Raw genomic sequence first — 20,672 nt, 5'->3', positions numbered from 1 at the left:
TGGTGATCACCAGGCAGAGGTCACCTGAGGACGAGAACGTGGGGAGCAACCCTCAGCGCCATCATTTGCACCGAGCCAGCTCTAGAGAAGCTCAGACACGTCTCGGGGCACACAAAATGCAGCAGGCAGAACTCCAGAGAGGGGAAGGAGAAAAGGAAAACACGAGTGGGGGCAGAGAGCATGGCCCCTCACAACGGGCAGGCCTGTATTTAGCTCAGAGCATCACGGCGGCCGCTGTTTGCAGATCAAATGCTGAGGAGGAGCCAGCCGCTGGGTTCTAGGATGCAACAGGAGCTGGCCCAGGGCGGGCCGGGGGACAGGGGACCTGGAGAGGTAAGTCGTGGGCGTGTGGGTTTCCGGAGGGTCCCTGGGGCTTGGCCTCAGACCAAATGTCCTCTGAACCAGGGTCTTCCGAGTAGAGTGCAAATCCCCTGGGGATATGGGAGCCCAGGCCGTTTAAAACACTTCCAAGTGTCCTTTTCCTAAAAGCAACACGACAGAGCAGTGGCAGCAGGCAGGGGGCCCCCTCCGCTGCTTCTCCTTCCTCCTCTCCTCACCTTCACCTTCTCCCACATTACGGGCAAGACAATTCTTTTTTAAAAAATATGTTTTTATTAATTTCAGAGAAGAAGGGACAGATAGAAACATCAATGATGAGAGAGAATCATCCATCGGCGGACTGATGCACACCCCTCACTTGGGATGGAGCCTGCAACCCGGGCATGTACCCTGACCTGACCGGGAATTGAACCATGCCCTCCTGGTTCATAGGTCGATGCTCAAGCACTGAGCCACACCAGCTGGGTGACATGACAACCCTGCCACCCACCCAACCCCACCATGTGTGCCCTCCATGGGCGGCTGTCATCCCAGGGCTCCCAGCAAAGGCGAGATCTGAAACATCGGGTGTCGGACTTAGGAAGCGGGTCTAGTGACGGGGAACAATTCCTCTTGTCATTCCAGTGCTTTCCAAGTCTTAGCTCGCAACAAAACTGAAGATCTAATGGAGCTGTCAGTGGAGAGACCATTAAAAATAATGTCTGACGAGACGCCCAAATGTCATTTTGGACAGACACCTTGGAGTTAAAGAACTAAGTGACGCTGCTAATACAAACCGCCACCCCTCCCTGCCTCCTGATTTATGTGACCAAGCTTTTCTAAGCACTCGCACTTATGAAAACCGAAACAGGGGAATTAAGTTAATGCTGAATCCTGTCTCATTCAACATACAAGAAATATTAATTCACAGAAACATGAACCAATTGAAACAGAAAGCCCATCCGTTTTATGAAAAGGTGTGTTTTCGATAACATTTTACTTGCACATTTACGATCGCTCTAAATTTGTTTTTGGCAAATTGTATGCTGATAACAACTCGATCTGAGGGGGGAAAAAATGTTTTAAAATATAGAGCTTTATGATCCCAACATATTTTTTAGAAATTTCAATTTCAATTTACATACATCTTGTTGTGGGAGATGAGTGTGAAACAGTGATCAATAAAAGGCTCTCAAGCATAAAAAATATATTACATTAGGGTAAAATCCTGTGGGGGAAGTGGACTGGAAATATGAGTTCAAGGAGAAAAAAAGAAAGATGTAAAATTTCTGACTGTTAAAGATGGGCCTGTTCATAGGTTTCGTAAATGGATGACGGCACTACGGGCAGCAGTGGGGTTTGGGTTATCTTGGCTACATTTAAAAGAGTGGTTCACAATTCTACTTCAAATGCCACATTTTTACACGATATGCCAGAAATTATACCCTTTGTGATTACGTAAACGTTGGATTAAAATGTCAGATGTCAACACAAAAATGTGAAAGAGAATATCGTTTCTCAAAATTCTTGTAGGAGATATGAACAAAAAAAGTGTGAAGCCATAGGTCCTTCAGAGTCTTATCATTCCAGAGGTAACCCCAGATGTGTCCGAGGCTTCGGCTAATCCCACTGGTATCTGTTTTGCATTTTTGCCCCCCCCCCCACTTTTTTTAATAAGAGATTATTTGAGTTTATTTGAGCTACCTGATGACATGCCGAGAAGCAAGATCTCAAATGCTCCCCTGGCCCCTTAAAAAACACTTTCATGCCTATTACTTCACTCTGTGCCAGTGAACCTACCGGCAGATTCTGTTATAGTCACTGATCAACCAAGACAGGATGGCTCAGAGAGGTTGAGGGGTCTGTCCAAGGCCCCATAGCCGGGCAGACACTGAGTCTCTTGGCTTAGAGCCTTAGGGCCTTTTCCAATGGGGACCCTCCAACTGGGATCCCCTCCCCACCTTGGACATCCCAACGAAGAGTCTTCAGCAGAGACGAGATGCACCTGGGAGGGTGGCCAAACCCCTCCTTTCTGGGTGGCTCAGCAAAGAGCTGAGTGTTGGTTCTGGCAAGCTCAGGCGCCAAGCCCTGCCAACAGCCTATTGAAACAGGAAACTATCAGCTGGCACTTTGAAGCAGGCCCTGGCACCGTGGCTGCTGGGTTTGTCACAGACCGAACCCACGTGGCTTTGTCTGAATGGCTGTCTGCTCTTCGGCTGCTCCTTCCAGAGCTGAGGCCCCTTCCTCCTCCTCCTCTCCCTCCTCATCCGCCTCCTCCTCCTCCTGCCCCTCTTCCCCAGGCAGCCCTCCACTCCTTGGTGCTCACAGCTCGCTGCTCGCTGCCTAGAAACATCCTTGCAGGAGCCATTTTCCCAGGTGATCCCTGACTCCCCCTCTTGCACCCCTACAGTGACCCTGTCTGCTGACCCACCTCCAGGGAACTCCCTCCCTCACAGGTCTATATCCGGTTATGGTTCCCATAATCACTAAGTCCTTCCTTTTACTGAGTTGAAATCACCTCCTGGTAACTACCTCATATTGGCTGGGGCTGCTTGGAATGTGTCCGCTCCATCCCCTTCCACCAAAATACTTATAGATTCTATCATCTCCCCGGCCCACAGCCCCCCTCCCCATACAAACAGCCCTTAGCTCTGCCATGAGGCTCCTCCCTACACTGAGTTAGTTAACTCTCTGGGAATAATCTGTTGGCCCACACCCCGCCGCTGAGGAAGAGCCCAGCTGGGTCACCTGCACGAGGGAAGCCCTGGACACCCACCAGGTCTCCAGGCACCTGGGGCTCTCCCTGGGCTCCTTCCCATGTGACCTCTCTGGGTGAAGGACCAAGAGCCTCACAGCACAGAGAAGAGCACCCACTGCTTGGTAGACATTCTGACCACCACGATGGGACCTGGGCACGCTTCTCTCTCTGAGCCAGAAAATGTTCCACGGGCTGGAGGTCCTGATTGCTGCAAACCCAGCTTGCTGTGTCCTCACCATCGAAGACAAGGATGGCAAGGGGTTTTTTACTTCAGATTTTTCAATTCTGGCGGACCGGCCGTGACTTCTTGGTACACTGTGTCAGCAAGGATTCTGAGGTGCCTCGCTGGGACAGTATGCAGTGATCAACTAGCGACGCCATGGATGTGGAACTGGGGAGTCGCGTGGTCGCCCCTTGTCTATTAGCACTCCTCACAGAGGAGCTCCCGAAACCTCCCGTGTGGTCCTGCCATTCCTCGGGGCTGCTGTGCAGACTTCTGCCTGTGGCTCGTCAGGAGGGAACAGGCAGCTGTCAGCTCACTTCCGGTTTTATCCAACAAAGTTGTCACCGTCAGTATTATCCCTGCTCTTCTCGCTCAACAAGGAAGCTCCAGGTCTTGCCCCTAAGCCCCATACCAGTGGCAGTGACGTGCTTTCTAAGAGTGAGGGACGCCCTTCTCAGCACAAGGGTGGCAGCAGGGAGGTAGCAGCAACCGCTACAGGCTTGGCAGCCAGCCAGCCTCCCGGGCACTGACGCCCTTTCTGACTCTCCCAGTCCGAGAAGCTGCCAAATGCCACTCACGTGTCCGTGACCGGGGCTCATCCATGGGAAGTGCCTCGGATAGTATCTGTGTCATTGGGAGCACTGTCTGTGTGATGGTGGTTGAAGGGCCAGTGAGGACATGGGGGGCGGGAGGAGGGAGGGACAAGGGGGATGGAGCTCCGAGAGAAGGCAAATGGGAGGTTCCCTCATGGCACACAGCACGGGTGACCAAACAGGCCTGCTATTCTATTCAGCAACAGAGCCCGGCTCCGAGCCCTGAGCATGGCCCTCAGGAGGCCCTTGGCCCCCCAGAGGCCGGCTCTCCCCTGCCGACTGCCTTGGGAACATGTCAGCTCCTCGACGCCTGGCCTCGTGGCACAGGCTCATTTAAAGGGATGGCTCTACCCAGCACTCCACCCCAGGCGGGACCCCGGGGAGTCCTTCCCTTCCAGAAGTGAGCGGGCGGGGGTGCTGTGAGGTGGGGCAGGGCCTCCACAAAGTGGAAGGAAAGTCACGGACCTGCTGTGGGCCTCAGGGCGGCCCTCTCTCTTTCCGCAGGCCTTCGTTTGCCCTTCTATCAAATGAAGGGGACAAGGGGATCACATCTATGGCAGGGGCAGCCCCACCGCCCACGTCCACAGCCATGGCAGACATCAACAATCAATCCTGCCACCCTTTAGAAGCTTCCACACAGACTCCAACGAGCCAGCTGCAATGACTCGGACTTGGCCCACAAGGTAAAATTTACTTGCCATCCTGTGATTAGGTGAGTTCAAAAAGTTCAATTCTAACATTGACGTTTGTGTGTGTCTGTGTTCTGCCGATGCTTTTCTTTCCTGGTGCTGAGGCCAAGCCACATTCCTCTGAGCCTGACCCTTGGCAGAAACTACACCCTCAAGGAAGGTCGGGCTGGATGGATGCGAGAGGAGCGGCCACGACCAGCAGGGGGCGCCCTGGGCCTGTTTGGTAGGGGCTCCATTAAAAAGGTGGTTCCCTTTCTAACTTGTCATTGGCTTTTACACCTTTTCACAAGGGTGTGCCAAAAGCAGGCAACTTCAAAGTTCCTGAATTCGAGGGAGGCGGTACTGGAAGGAGTGGGAGGGACTGGATCAGTTAGTTTTCAGATGAGAAAACTTGAGGCCCCATTAGAAACCCCTGTCTTCTGATACTTCATCCCCAAGTTTCTTCTCCATTTCTTTTCTCTCTGTCACACTGGCTTCTCTCTTACACTTGGACAAACGCAGAGATATTACTACTCTTTCCCCTTGAAGAGGTACTTTCTACTATGAATACCAGTACTAACAATAGCTAACCATTTACTAAGCACAACGCTGAGCGCTTTACATAGATCATTTTTACTGAATCCTCAAATAGCCCAATGAATCTGCAATAGTGAAACCTGAGGCACAGAGAGGGCAAGTAACTTGCCCAAGGTAGAACAGCTATTGAGCCACAGAGCCTGGATTCACTCCCAATCCGAGGAGACGAGTTTGTTCTCGCAGCACAACAGTGTTCCCTTCCACTTCCTCCTGTGATTCCCACACCCCTCCAGCAGCCAGGACAGGGAGCATGCCTCATTTAACAGAAGAGGACACTAAGGCACAGCGAGGCCAAGGGAAACCAGCTTGGTGACTGGCATGAGGCCAAGGCCCTGAGGCCGCTCACGGTGCAGGCAGCTGGCCCAGGGAGGGCTCCCCACATGTCCCCAGCATGGCTGCTCCAGGCTTTCCCTGCTGAATCCAGACTGCCAGCTCCACCCCAAGGTTCAAATTCAACTACCCTTCTGGGCAGCTCCTGGTGAAGGGCATAAAGAGCTACTGGGTCCAATGAGACTTAAAACACCCCCCGACCCCCACCCCCACCCCATGTGAACAAGGACATGTCCTCTCCTTGGTGAACTAACACATCTGGTGGCTAACAGTCCTCAGCCTTGGGGAATGAATACTGATGGATGGAGGCCAGACACAGGCCCTGAAAAGAGTCTTCTCTCACGTGGCACTGGGCGAAGTCCCTCATGCTCTTCACCGAGTATCTCGGGCTCATCCTCCTTCTGTCACATGCGACAATGGCATTTCCCGGCCTCCCCGAGGTCGGGCAGGCCACGTCACTAGTTCTGGCCCATGACTGCATGGAACTAGCACTTCTCACTGCGGGCCGCAGCAGGTTACCTGCCAGTGTGAGTCCCTTGCGCGTTTTCTTTCCCTTTGACGCAGGGTGGCAGCATTCCCTACCATGGCTTTTAGCCGGGGTCCAGAGCAGAGTGGAGCCCCTATAGCTGACCCACAATGGACACGTTGTGTGACTGAGAAATAAAGTTTTGTGGGTTTTAGCTACCAAGACTGCTTTTTTTTTTTTAACTTTTGGGGTCTTCATTTCTGAGGCATAACCTAGCCCCATCCTGACAGTTTCAGCACCAACGTCAACCCTGTTTCCCAGAAGCTAGGGCTTGGCTCGGCGAGCATAGGGACAGGTCCTGGAGCTCCACTCCCAAGAGCTCCTCACCTCGGGGCAGACGAGCATGGACCGGGCACCTCTAATGAGAAGTGCCCCAGTGAGAGACAGGGTAGAAACACACCACTTCTGACCAGAAGAGATCAAGGAAGGCTTCTGGGAGGAGGCGGCAATGTAGTCGGCCTTGAAGGATGGGCTGGACTGGGGCATGAGGAAATGGGCAAAGGCATTCCGAGGAGAGGGAACAGCAAGGGGAAAGGGCAGGAACTGCTGCAGAACAGACTGCCCTGGAGTGAAAGGCCCGGGAAGATCAGAAATAAGAAATGAGGCTCAAAGGCTCAGGTTACGGAGATTCTTGGTGCTATCCCCTAGACACAGCGGGGAAGCCCGAGTTTAGAATCACGGCGTGACATGCTCAGTGTCCTGCTTTGGCCAAGGCCCCTGGCGGCCAGAAAGGAGAGCAGGTGAAGGCAGGGAGACACAGAGGCAGGGTTGCTAGCGGGATGCCACAGTGACCCAGGTGGGGCTGACGGTGGCCGCAGCCAACAAAGCGACAGGTCGAATAGGGAGCTCGAGGCTCATTCCCAAGGTTGGAAAGACAAGGCAACTGGACTTGAGCCAAACCTAGGGAAACAGACACAGAGGAAGTTCCCCACCTTGAACGGAGCCTAGAAGTGAGGAATGAGTTAGAGCTGGACCAGGGAGGACCGGCAGAGGAGAGGGAGATGGCAACACTTCTTAAGAACTTCTAAGAACACACTGAACGGGGGAAGCGAGTAGGAAGGCACTCCGAAACAGACCAGGCGAGGAGGCCGCGCTGCCCGGCCGGGACATGTGGACTTTATCTCACAGACGTAGGTTTGCGAACTTCTGGCCCATGGAATGACTCTGACCCACAGACATGTTTTGTTTGGAACATTTAGTTGCCAACATTTAAAGCCAAAGGAATCCACATGGAAATTCTCATTTCTGGCATGCGGTATGCCCAGAGAGCTGGCCACACGGAGCGTGTCTCCCCACCAATTACAGTCGGCAGCAGCGGAGGAGCGAGCCCCCTCTGCACGTGGGGTGTGGGCGCTCCAGCTGGACTCGGTCCCCGCCACCTGTCTGCCTGGCTCATCCCTCCTTGTGCTAAATAAACATATCTGCCGGGCCTCGCAGAACCTGGCAGGAATGCAGGCAGCCCGAGGGGTATCCCCTGGCTCCTGCTGGGACGTGACGGGAGGGATGATGTCGAAGAAGCTTGTTTCCACAGAGCTCCTCCGAGCCTGGCCCAGACCAGAAGAGGCAGGGGAAGAAGGTACCAGTCCGTCCCCCCTCCGATCCTGACTGAGCATCTGCTCTGAGCAGGACCTGCACTAGTAGCTGCCCCGGGGAGTCTCCAGTCCAGCAGAGGAGGTGGAGATACCGACAGGCATTTGGGACACAGGACAATGCAGGCTGCGCTAGACGCCCCTGGGGTATGGGAGCCCCACGCATGAGGGACTCACCCGTCTGCAGAATGTTCCAGGCATTTGACTCAAAGTCTCAAAGGATGCCAACTACATCAGGTGGAAAGAGGAGAGCTCTAGACTAGAGCTGAGCTGGCAAAGATAAGTCTAAGGAGACCAGTTCTTTCGCTGAGGGCAGAGGGCAGCCACCACAGGCTCTCAGCCAGGAGGGGCAGAGATCTGGGGCCTTCTCTGCCCAGGACTCTGGGCCCGGCCCCAACCCCCTCAGGGCAAAGCACTCACCGAGGGTCTGCTGGTTGCGGACGCCGCCGATCACCACGCAGATCTCGGCGGGCACGTCGCCGGTGCCATCCTTGCTGGCCGCCTTGCTCTCCTCCTTGGCCTCGCCCTGCCAGATCACCTCCTGGATGTAGTCGTCGGGCACCTCTGTCTTCACCTTCACCTCCGTCATCGTCCCCTGCTCGGCACTCAGCGAGGCCTCGGCCGGCACGGGCTCCGGCCCCTCCACCTTGGCGCTCTTCTGGCTGCGCTTCAAGCGCTCCCTGGGAAAGAGGAGAGTCTGCTCAGTGTGGACCCCAGGCCCACCCCCAGGCCCAGGGGGTGGCACCATCTTTAGCTACAGGCCCACCTGTCCCATGAACCTCTCCTTGAAGCACGTGGCCATGGCTGCCCCTGAGGGTCCTCCGGGGAACCCTGGGGCTCCCAGGAACACAGTTTGAAAATACTGGGCTCGCCTGGCTCCCCCACCACCCATTTTACAGATGGGGAAGCTGGGGCCTAACGAGGTCTACCTGTGCCCGGGAACCCCTGGAACTGGCTCTGGCTGATGGAAATAAACTTCTCAAGCTGCACACAAATCAGCTGAGAATCTTGGCAAAACGCAGATTCTGGGTCAGCAGGTCGGGGTTTGGCCCGAGATTCTACGTTTCTAACACGCTCCCCCCCCCCCCCCCCCACGCTGGCGCTGCCAATCCTCCTTCCGCACAGGCAGCAGCAAGCGTGTACGCGGTTCGATGTGCGAAGTGTCTGGTGCTGTTCTCTTCGCTCCTTGGCAGGAGGCCTGGAGACCTCATCCAAGCTCTCCCCTCTCCAGTGTCACAGATGGGGAACGAGAAGCCAGAGAGGCTCCCTTGGGGGAGATGTCCTGGAGCCAACACTTGGCGCCCAACACGCTGGCCTCTAAGTGGCTCTGCAAGTATCAGAACACATCCTCCAGGTAAGAGCTCAGTGCGGAGGCCTAGAGCAGAGCTGGGACTGGCCCAGGGCCACACACGAGATGGGTGGCAGGTCAAGGCATGAAGCCCGGCCCCTGCTATTCGCTCCTGCACGGCGTTACCGTAAGGACTCGCTCATGCTTCTGGCAGGAGCCTGTCACCACTGCTCCTGTTTCTGAGGTGGGGAAGCTAAGATGTGCACAAACGGGGAAATCAAGTCATAGTCCAGGCCCGGGGCTGCTGCCCTGGCCGCGCCCAGCCTTCTCCACTGCTCTAGGGAAGCGTCTGCAGGGCGATCTTCCAGGCCCAGATGCCAGGCCCGCTCGGGCAAGACCCACTGGCACACGAACTGGGAAGCAGGGACCCAGGTTCTGACCCAGGACCCTCAGTGGACTTGCTGTGTGACTTTGGACAAGACCCTTCTCCTCCCTGGGCTCCAGCTTCACCGATCACAACAGCATGGGCTTTATCACATCCGCTGTCCCTCCCAGCTCCCAGCTCTGTCCAGGGTGAAGAAAGTGAGCCGAGAGAGAGAGACACCAACCGGGAGACCCCCAAACTAACAAGGGGGCAAAGAAAGACCACTGGAGGTGCTATAGACTAAATTGTGTTCCTCAACCCCCAAGTCATATGGTGAAGTCCTAATCCCCAACGTGACTGTATCTGGAGAGAGGGTCTTGACAAGGTAATTAAGGTTAAATAAGGTCATAAGGGTGGGGCCCTAATCTGACAGGACTGTGGCCTCAGAAGGAGAGAGACAGAGGGATCCCTTTCTCTGACTCTGTCCCCACTGTGTGAGGACACAGAGAGAAGGTGGCTGTGTGCCAGCTAGGAAGAGGGTCCTCACCAGCACCCAACCTTGCTGGCCCCCGATCTCAGACTTCCAGCCTCCAGAACTGGGAGAAAGTGTCCCATCTATGGTACTTGGTTATGGCGGCCTGAGTTGACTAATACAGGAGGCCAGGACTCAGACGAACCGGCTAGGAATGAAAAGGCAGGCAAAGGGGACACCAGCCACTGGCAAGGGCTATGGAGTCAGTCATTTCTGGTGTGACTTGAGCCAGCTACCGAACCTCTGAGCTTCAGTTCTCCCATCTGCAAAATGGAGCTAACACAGTTCTCACATGGGTTTCAATCAACTAAGGCTAGGAAAACACGAGCACAGTGCCTGCCTTCGACCGTTCTCAAGACACGGCCGCCATTACTATTATTAATAATGGCAAAGTGTTAGAACATCTTCGGCACCCGGTGGGCCCAGTGACGCCTCCTAGTGTGCTTGATACATCACGGCCAGACACTGTCTGACCTCATGCCCTTCTCCTCGGTGGGAAACGTAAAACTGGATGATTCAATCCTCTCAGTGTTCATTTCCTTTATTTATTTAAGAAACACTTCAATAAAGTGTCCTATGTACCAGGCACTGTTCTAACACATGGACTCCTCTTACCCGCAGTAACAGCCTGTGAGGTTAAGTCCTGGCATTATCTCCATTTTACAGATGAGGAAACTGAGGCACAAGGTGAAATAACTTGTCCAAAGTCACATGGGTACAAAGAAGTGGAACCAAGAATTGATGCAGGCATCCTGGCTCTTAGCTGCAACATCCTTAGACTGGGAGAGAAACTGTCAGAGGGAAGCCTGCCCACCTGCTCCGTGGCAGCCCCCATGTCACCATTCTTGCCCTTCAGCATCCGAACAGAGTCAGGACCAAGGCGCTAGCGAGTGTGCAGGGAGACGGAGGCTCCTGGCTTTCTGGCTGCTGCTGCCTCCCCAGATATCTTAGCCCTCTGCTAAGGTCCAGAGCCCCCCATGGGAGGGCATCATACCTATTCCAACCCCTCCCCCCCCCCAAAAAAAAAGCCTTTGAGTTCAGGGAGTCCCAGGAGCATAACCAGGACCAACAGGTCTGAGAAGTTACAAGGGACAGCTACGGCTTTAGGGAGGGAGAATGTCCTGCCAGCCAAACGAGGGGCATGCTGGGGTGGGGGGGCTCCCTGGCCCTGAGGCACTGGAGCAGAGGCTGGCTCAAGGCCTGGCAGGATGGGATGGGATGACCTGGGATGGAAAGAGCACCAGGGTTTGAAGTCGGATCATCCGGGGGCCAAATTTCAGCACTGCCCCTCCCAAGCAGTGGGTTTCTGCATGAGTCACTTCACACACACTCATCCCCGCCCCAAGCCTCAGTCTTCACATCCATACAATGGGTAAACACAGCACCCACCCCTCAGCACTGTGATGCAGAGAGGACAAGGCAATATCTGCATGTGCCTGGGACAGTGGCCCCAGGGGAGATGTTTTACGGGTAGCCACTATCTTGGGGGAGGGGAGTGTGCACAGGATGCGGGGGAAGGGTCTTACATGGCATAGACCAGTGGTCGGCAAACTGCGGCTCGCGAGCCACATGCGGCTCGCGAGCCGCGGTTTGCCGCTCTGTTGACTAATGAGTTTGCCGACCACTGGCATAGACTATAGTGCAGGGCTGGGGAGGTAGACAGACAGGAGTTCAAATCCCAACTCTATCGCTTCCTGGCTGGTGACGCTGAGCGAGCCCCCGATCCTCTCTGAGCCTGTTTGCATATCCATGAAGTGGGGACTCCACACCTACTCAAAAGGCCTTGTGAGGATCAGCTGCAAAAATGTAAACCCAGGACCTTGTCTAAATCAATTCCTAGAGATGATCATGCTGGTGGAAACTGGTGAAAGAAGTGGCTGAAATCCCCATTCCCTAGCTGAGACCACGTGGGCGCTCATGGACAGCCGATCCTGCCCTCTCCGAGGCTGGAAGCCAGGGTCTGTCTGACCCTCAATGCCAGTCCAGCAAGAACACAGCCCACAGGTCCAGGGGTGGGTGGGGATGCTGGGCAGGCAGCTGAGGACTCTCCTTGGCTTGGCCCTCGCTGGTCCCAACCCTGGCCTCCCCGAGCTCCACTTCCCAAGACCAGCAAAGAGGCCCGCTGGAGCGGGTGTCCAACCTGCCCGTGTTCCCCACACAGCGGAGGTCATGGGCAGGGCAGGGCAGGGCAGGGCAGGGCCCCCTTACCTCAGCCCTTCCTTCACTGGCCGTGTTTGGAGGCTCAGCCCGAGTCCTGTGAGCACTTGATCGTGCCATCTGAACGGACTCAGTGTCCCTTTCTGCTCTCCAGGACCTCACTAGCATCATGACGTCCTGCTGAGAGGGAGGAGCTGTTGGGAGTCAGAAAGGCTGGGCATCCATACACCCTGTGACCTCGGGCAAAAGATTCCCTTCTCTGAGCCTCAGTTTCCTTCTCTACTAAAGGGGGACCATAATCCTTGCCAGGACGGGGGCAGATGAGCCAGGGAGCTGGCAGAGAGCAGGTTTCCATGGGTGGCAGCTGTCATGAGGATGACATCCCCACCTCCGGGAGCCTGCCCTGCTCACTGGGGATGCAGTTAGAGCCTCTCTCTGAGTGTCCCATCCACCTCGCACAGGCGATCCCTGCACAGGCGATTCTTGCACTTGACACTGGGAGCCACGTGAGCCATCCTCTCACCCACAGGCACGATGGCACACAACATACGCTCCCTTACATGTGACACCCCCGAGGCCTTGCTGCGCGGAGGACACGGCTTCGTGCTTTAGATTTACAAGCACAAATGTTGCTTTTCTCGGCTGCTTTGCATTTAATTAGGCGTCCTAATAACAATGGGATCGCAGGAGTACTTACATCACTTTGAATTAGTGGTGCAGCTCCTTCTAACTTCTGCAAAAAAAAATTTTTTTTCATCTATCATTTTTTAAAATAGAGCTCATTATTTTAATTATATCCATTTAAATGTACAGTGGAGCCCTTGGATATTCTCAGCACGAATCATTAGGTATATTAGTGAAAAGCACTCGGAATCTATCTGCACGCTGACACTCCACAATCCATTCTATTTGTGTCTCTGTAAAACAGATTTATATATAGATAACTACAAAATAGTTGCTCAAGATATGCTATGAATTTTATATTTAGCCCGAGTCACACTTCAACATAAAATCTAAAGCCGGGCACTGAGAGGCCATTTCTCAGCAAGTACATAGCGTCTGTGGTCACTGGCTACGCCGCAGGCCAGAATGCTGGGAGAGAAGCCAGACCGAGCGGGTTCTTGCCCAAGGAATTCCCTAAGAGCCCTCGCCTTTCACTAAGGTGATGGTTCTCAAAGTGTGTTCCTTAAAGGCCTAGGGGTTCCTTAGCAGTGGCCCCCAAAGCACTCCTGAGGTCTGAATGAGGAGGGTGGTATTAAACAGGGTTCCAAGACCCCCCCCCCCTCTCTCTCTGATATGCATAGCTTGGTCTAATGTATACGTATTTGGGCTTCTTTCTCCCTGTAGAGGGGTAAATGGTGCCCCTGCCCCCCTCCCCAAATATATGCCCACATCCTAATCCCTAGAACCTATGAATGAGGCTTTATTTAGAAAAAAGGTTCTTTGTCGATGTAAATAATTAAAGATTTTGAGATGAGATCATTCTGGGTTATCTGGGTGGGCCCTAAGGCAATGAGAAATCCTTAAAGCAGGGGTGGGGAGCATCCCGCCCGCTGGCCACATAAGGCCCGTGAAATCATTTGGTCTGGTCCTGCCAACCCATTAGGGGTGAGTTAATTAAAATGTTTGACCAACTATAGCAGGTTATTTTTTTAAAATATATTTTTATTGATTTCAGAGAGGAAGGGAGAGGGAGAGAGAGATAGAAACATCAACGATGGGAGAGAACCATTGATCGGCTGCCTCCTGCACACCCCCACACTGGGGATCGAACCTACAACCCGGGCATGTGCTCTGATCGGGAGTCGAACCGTGACCTACTGGTTCCTAGGTCGATGTTCAACCACTGAGCCACGCCGGCCGGGCGCAGGCTAATTTTTAAGTTGATAATTTTGTATGGCCCTCGGATGATGTTATACACATCCAAATGGCCCTTGGCGGAAGAAAGGTTCCCCACCCTGCCTTAAAGGGACACACAGGAGAGTGGACAGACACAGAGATGATAAGGCACAGAGAAGGGGGGGGCGGCAGCATGGCCACGGGGAGGGATGGGAGGGATGCAGCTGGAAGTCAAGGAAAGCTGCAGCCACCAGAGGCTGGAAGGGGCGAAGAGAAGATTCTCCCCAGAGCCCGGAGACCCGTGACCCTGCCAACACCTTGATTTTGGACCTCGGGCCTCCAGAACTGTGAGAGAACAAACTTTTGCTGTTTTAAGCCACCCAGTTGGTGGTAATTTGTTACAGCGGGAAACCGATACACTACATCCGACTAAATCTGAAGGAACAGCGCCAAGTGGTTAAGTCTGTAAACCACTGCCCTCCACTTCCCTCAGTTTCCTTTTGCTTCGTTCTTCCTCGTCCCTGTGACTGCATCTGGCCAGTCCAATGTACCCAGAGAGCCTGCCTGGGGCGGTTTCAGAGCAACTCTCTTCCTCTGGGTGTTCCCAGATGGTCCTCCAAGTGCTTAGTTAGACCCACCCCATCCCATCTGGCGCTCACAAGAGCCCTGTGGTCCAGAGGAAGAAGCCGCAGCACAAGAACAGCCCCCTTCACATCCACATGCTCCGTGTGCACAGGCCTGGTGCACAGCAGGGACTCCATCCACACAGGGAGCGAATGGCATGCCTGAGGTCACACAACTTCCAGCGATGCGTTTGTTCTGGAAACCATTCTTCCAGCTCCAAGATGGGAACCGGTCCCACGAAACTCTGCAGCCAGAGACAGTGCAACCAAATAACAAATCAATAGATTTGAGGCCCGAGGACAATTGTCATTTCTGGCCACTTTGGAGGAAGAGTCCCAGGTGATGCCAGGTGCCCAGGAGTCAGACAACTTTGTTACTGGGTACGATGTCCACATCATTCCACCAAAAAATGCCAATGCCTGCTGGACTCGGTTTTCTCATGTGCACACGGAGTGGGTTGGACCTCTATGCAGCAGGTGCGCCTGTCTCCTTGCACAGGATGGGGAGCAGTGCATCCATCGAACCCCAAGACTCAGCCTGAGGACGCCCCACTCCCTCCAAAGGCTACTGCTACTTTAACCACCTGAAACAATGTAGAGGGGGGAAATCTCTAATCACAGCATGTAAATAATGACTCGGTTAACTCCCTCTAGAATACAACTTCATTAAAGACTCCAGTCATTAGGAATGAGGGTTAACTGGTCTCAAGCTGTGCTTAAGCACACTCTCCATGAACGCACGGCTGCGTGGGGTGTTCAATGAATGAACGCACGTCCAACCACGATGTCGGGGGCTGTGTTTACCCTGCTGCGGGGGCTGACCACTGGCCAAGTGCTCCAACTCTACCCATCGGCCCACCTCCCAAGGATCTGAGTGCAAATGATTATCTACTTATAGATGTCGGTGGACCCCCTCCTTGGCAATGCTTCCAGGCCAATGAGGTTGTTGCCTCCCCCAGTCTGTTCTTCCCAAGACCTCCTGGGACCGCCATGCTCCTCAATCCAATGGTCCCTTCTCACTCCTCACTGAACCTGTCCTTTAACGAGAGCCCCCCACTCTCCTCCGTCCAACTCTTTCCTCACTTGGCTCTGTGCTTGCTGGTGGGCCTCTGACCTTCTGGCTCCTCCTGTGCCTTCTGCTGATTCCTCTTCACCAGCCCACTGTTACACCTCAACATGCCCCCAGGATCCATTCGAGAGCCTCTTCTATTTTTATCCACACTCACTCCCTAAGGCACTTCATCCAGATTCATACTTTTAAATATTAACTATGTGAAGATGAATCACAAACTGTCTCTCCAGCTTGCACCTGCCCCCTGACCTCCACACCTGCATCACCAACTGCCTAACCGGCACCCACACGGAACAGGTCCAAACCGAGCCGCTGCCACGGCCCTCCCCCCAGGCGACAAACAGTTCTTCTGACTCCTACCCCCGTGCCCTCCCCACTGACCCGAGTCTAAGACACCCCCAGCAAACAGCTGTAACCTTCCCCATTCCCTTTACTAACAACTCCCTCCCTCCAGCTCCTCAGGCCCAGACCTTGGAATTATCCTTGCCTTGAATTTACCAGCAAATCCTATCAACTCCACCTTCAAAATATGTCCAGAACCTGAGCACCCCTTACCCCCCACGGCCACCACTCTCGTCCAAGCCGCCTTCCTTCCTCCTGTCTTGTTGTAATAACCTCAGAGCCAATCTCCCTGCTCCTGCCCTGGCCTGACGCTTCCAAATCGATGTTCAACACAGCAGCCAGAGCGAGCCTGTGAAAATAAGCCAGGTCGTGTCTCCCTTCGGCTCAAAATCCATTTACGGTTCTGCATCTCACCCAGAGCAACAGCCACCGTCCTCACCTGACCCTCAGGGCTCTGTGACGTGCTCCACATGCCCGCTGACCTCGTCTGCTAACATCCCCCCGCCCCCTCGTTCCTCCTCACTGGCCACGCAGTCTCCATGCTGCTCCATGCTGTGCTGTCCACTGTCCCCTGAGCACACAGGCACGCTCCTGCCTCGCTCTGCACCTGCTCTTTCCTCTGTCTGGAATGTTCTCCGCCCTCGCGCCCCCCCCCCCCCCCCAGGTGCCTCCATGGCTAGAGCTCTCCATTCCTTCAGGTCTTTGACTCAAACATCCCAGCGCCAGTGGAGATGTGCAGGCTGCCCGATGCAAGGCCTCCCACGCTCCAATCCCCTTCCTCGCCTGATTTGTTCTGCTCAGTATTTGCCCTGGGTTTACCTAACACACTTGTTACCGCTCATCCTCTTCGCTGTCTGTCACCCCAACGAGAACATGAGCTAGAAGAGGGCGGGACTCTGTCTTGTCATTCATGGTCACATTTCAGCACCCACAGCAGTGCCTGGCCTGTGGGAAGTGATCAGTAAGCACCCTTGTTCATTTAAGGACCCAAGGCACGTGCCCTGGAAAGGTCAACGCCACTGCGGCCTCCGGGGTGTCTCCCTCCAACATCGCCCGCCAAATGCCAATGGTTTAGCTGCTCAGAACTGAAGGCAGCCATGTCCATCCACCTTCCCTCGTGGGACATGGGTCGGAGATGTTCCCCAGGAGCCAACGGAAAGAGTGATGCTTATTCGTGAAGTGTCAAAGTCTTATTTATTTCCTTCCCAAGGGAAATTCCTGCAAATGCAGCACACTCTTCCTCCTTCCTGGAATGCCAGTAGCCTGGAAACACGCTGACACCAGCTTTTCCCCCTCCGGCTTCATGGAGATATTACTGACACATGACACAGGTACGTATGAACTGTACCACGGTGGGGATCTGATACTGCACAGTGACAGCAACTCCTGAGGGTGCAGGGTCGTTGTTCTATCATCCATTGGCAGACCTGGGTCCTCAGGGCACGGGGTGGGGTGCTGAGGTCTCGGCGGGGGTGAGGGGGGAGCTGCCGTCTCACACCAGGGGTTCTGGGAATGCCCCTCTGCTTCTAACAGGCTCGTGCCCCCAATGTGCCCACTACTTCCGCCTGGTTCTGAGAGACTGCCAGAGGCAAGGGCCCCACCCCCCTGCTTCTTGTATCCCGGTGCCTGGCCCCTGGCTGATGTCCGTTAACGTCCGCTGAATGGTACAAACAAACAGAAAAAGCCCCACGTAAATACGCCAGCACGCAGGGTGAGAGGTGCTGCTGGTGATGGTGGCGATGATGATGCAAAGGACGCAAACAAGAACAGGGCAGCTGAGGCGTACTGCGTGGCTACGGTGCCCAGGCAGGGCGCCTCACTCCACAACGCCTCAAGGGTAGGCAGTTTTGTTTTCAGGTAAGAAAACCTAGGCTCAGAGAAGCAGAGTGACTTTTCCTGATCGCACAGCCTTCTAGTGACAAACGCGCTATTCAACCAGGTCTGCCCAACTCCAGCTTTTGATCATTTGGAGGATTTCTGTTTTCTCTTCTCAACAACTTGTGGAATGAATGAACTAATAAATTAACAAATGACCAGACGCTCCCAGAGATGGGGAACCTATTCCCGAGGCCTCTACGGCACCGTTAGTATCCTGACAGAATGGGCACGTGCTAGGAGCTGAAATTCAGGGGATCCATCTCTGCCACAGAAGGAAGTACTTGGCGCTGTGTTCACTGCTGACCTCCAACTCTCCTTGACGTGTCTGAAAATGGCCGCTGTGCCCACACATGTCCTTTGGCTAAAAAGAGGCTCCTGTCTTTAGCCGCAAGGACGGAAATCAGAATGGGGAGAAAGGGCGCAACGTCCGTCCGCTATCCTGGAAGGACAGAAGGAGGGAACCTACAGCAAAACCCCCGTTTTCACGGACCCCGGTAATGAGGCCTGATCTGTACTTACTATTCTTCCCGTGTTTCAAATCTTCACACCACCACACAGGCCTTAATAACCCTCAGAATTATCTGCACCTCCATTTCTGTCACGTATCACTGATATACTTTAATAAATAGTCAAGTAGAAGAGCTGAGATTAATAGATTAAAACTATTAACCTATTTAACAACTCTTAACAGTCTAGAAATTCAAAACAACCTACAACGCATAAATATACCATTAGCTTGAGATCGGTCTTAGGCACTTAATTGTCTCCATGTTGGTGTCAGTCAGCCACAACGCTGGGCGACACCGCAGCTCGGAAAGACAGCTGAGGATTTAAATATGAAGCGTTAACTCCCTGGTTAATTTAAGCCTAACACAGAGAAAAGCAGGAGTCTTGAGCAACACTGGGTAAAGCTGGAGGTTTCTTTCACGGGTGCCCTGGTACATGGGAGGCTGGCCTGGGTCACTGAAATGTTAGCAAGGACCCTGCAGACTCAAGAATTCTCGCCCAGGTGGGACCCACTCACTCACAGGTCATAGGGGGGCCCATGCCCACGGTTCTGCATCTTCTGGGGGCTCCCATGGGTCCGAAGCAGACCCCAGAGGGCAGGTAACTCAGTCAGTGAAGAGTGAGGCAGTCCCTAAGCTGGTCCTCACGCCGGATGATGTACATACACTCCCTCTCCACCAACGATCTTTCCTGCCGAGGCTGTGACTTAGCTCCCACCCCTTCCTCGTACAACTCCTCTGGCCACTTTCTCCTTGGAATGAAAGGTCCTATCCAACAGGACCACTTCCTCTCCAGCATGCTGCCCACACTAGCAAGTGATGCCCAGAGCTGTCCAGCTGCCATCTCTCCAATGGCAGTGCCCACACCCCCCGCCCTGGCATGATATCTGGCCTCTCCCCTCCACACTCCACCTGCCAGTCCTGGAGGCCAGCTGATGACATACTGAGGTTTGCAATGCACAGCAGCTCTGTCCACACACTCTAGGGGGAGGACCCAGCCTGGCTCCTCACTGCCCAGAGGCACCCCACCCCCCTGACACACCAATGAGACTCCTAACTACATAGACCAGGTCCTCCCAAGGTACCGGGATGATAACTAGAAGCTCCCTAACCTCCCCACCCGCCCTCTCCTCATGTGTAAGCCGGGGATGTGAACACTAACCACTAAGGGTTGTGTAAAAGATTAAAGCACAGAGATGCCTAGCATGGCACCACACACACAGTAGGGGTCAATAAATGGTGGTTTTTTTCCCCTCCCTTCCTTACCAAGCACTTGCCAGACAAAATATGAAAAGTTTGGTGACACTATGAAAAAGATGAGCTCTTAGGCCATGGACGGAGTATTCATAAATGAGTGAAGGAGGGGTTTTTAGGCCCGATCGAAACAAAAGGAGCAGCGATGAAGAGGAGAGCCAAGACCCTCCCCTCCCTACAGGAGGGGAAGGCGGGGGAGATCAAGGTGGACTTGTCACTCACTGGCATTCTTAACCATCATGTGCTGGGTGGGACCTGGAGGAAGCTGAAGCCAAGGGTGAGGATGTTTCTCCTCCGTTGGCGGAGCCAGACAGACGATGAGATTCTGGAAATTTTCTGAGTTGCTTTCTCAGATCAAGGGCCTTTGTCGTTAAGGACCTCAAGAAGTGAACAGGTCGGATCATCCTAGTTACCATTCCCAAGCCTGCGCTTCTTCAGGACAAGGCAGGACGTCCAGACGCTCTGAACCGATAGTCACAGCTTCACAGGAAGTTTCTTAACTCGCTCAAAGAGCCCACGTGGGAGATCCGAGCTGGGTGGGAGGACCAAGCCGAGGTTCCCTTAAGGCCCGTCACTTCACTCTGCAGGACCACCCCAAGTTCGAGAGCCACAGTGCCATTTGGCAGAAATGAGTCCCGGATTTTGACGTGCATAAGTGAGTTGCATTTTGTGGCTGTCTCCACAGAGCAAACCTAAGGATGTCTCTGAATTTTCAGAATCTGCCCTATTTACAGAGTCTTGGTTTAACAGTCCCCGATAAAGCATAGTGAACTCTCCCCACCAGAGAAGCAACGGCTCCCTCTCCTTGTCACACTTTGGAATTTAACTTTCCAAGTCAGCCTGCAATTTTTACGATTTTTGTGGTCCAACTTTGCCCAAAGTTTGCCCAAAGATTTCCAGAATACACATTTCTGGAAATTAAATAAGCTCCATTAACAGGCGTATACACCTAACGTCAAGTTGGAAAGACGCAGCCTAAAATACATCCCGAGTCCTCAAGTGATTCATTCTGTTAACACCACACTGGTCACTGATGAGCATCAGGCCCACTGTTACTGTGAAATTCTGTGCAGATGACGTTAGTTTAGGGCTACTTTTATTTTACTGCTGAAATCCAAAATGCTAAACAACAAGAATATGTTATTCAAAAAATAATGATGCAGCCACACACACATGCGGTTATCAAATTAAATGGTCCACCAGTGGAAAATCTTG

At 53.7% G+C, this 20,672-nt stretch overlaps 1 protein-coding gene across 15 annotated transcripts in view; it reads right to left on the bottom strand.

Annotated features, from left to right (window-relative positions):
- ZNF618 (zinc finger protein 618) overlaps positions 1 to 20,672 on the bottom strand; it is a 151,122-nt gene that overhangs the window by 38,696 nt on the left and 91,754 nt on the right. For all 15 annotated transcript variants that reach the window (XM_079790150.1, XM_079790154.1, XM_079790142.1 and 12 more), the window contains exon 3: positions 8,023 to 8,282. In XM_079790150.1, the coding sequence (XP_079646276.1) occupies positions 8,023 to 8,282 (260 nt within the window). The remainder of the gene's footprint in view (positions 1 to 8,022; positions 8,283 to 20,672) is intronic.

This window comes from Cnephaeus nilssonii, assembly GCF_951640355.1.
Source record: "Cnephaeus nilssonii genome assembly, chromosome: 14".
Classification (NCBI taxonomy): domain Eukaryota; kingdom Metazoa; phylum Chordata; class Mammalia; order Chiroptera; family Vespertilionidae; genus Cnephaeus; species Cnephaeus nilssonii.
Note: the sequence above shows the minus strand (reverse complement) of the source record. Positions and strands in the feature narration are given on the sequence as shown.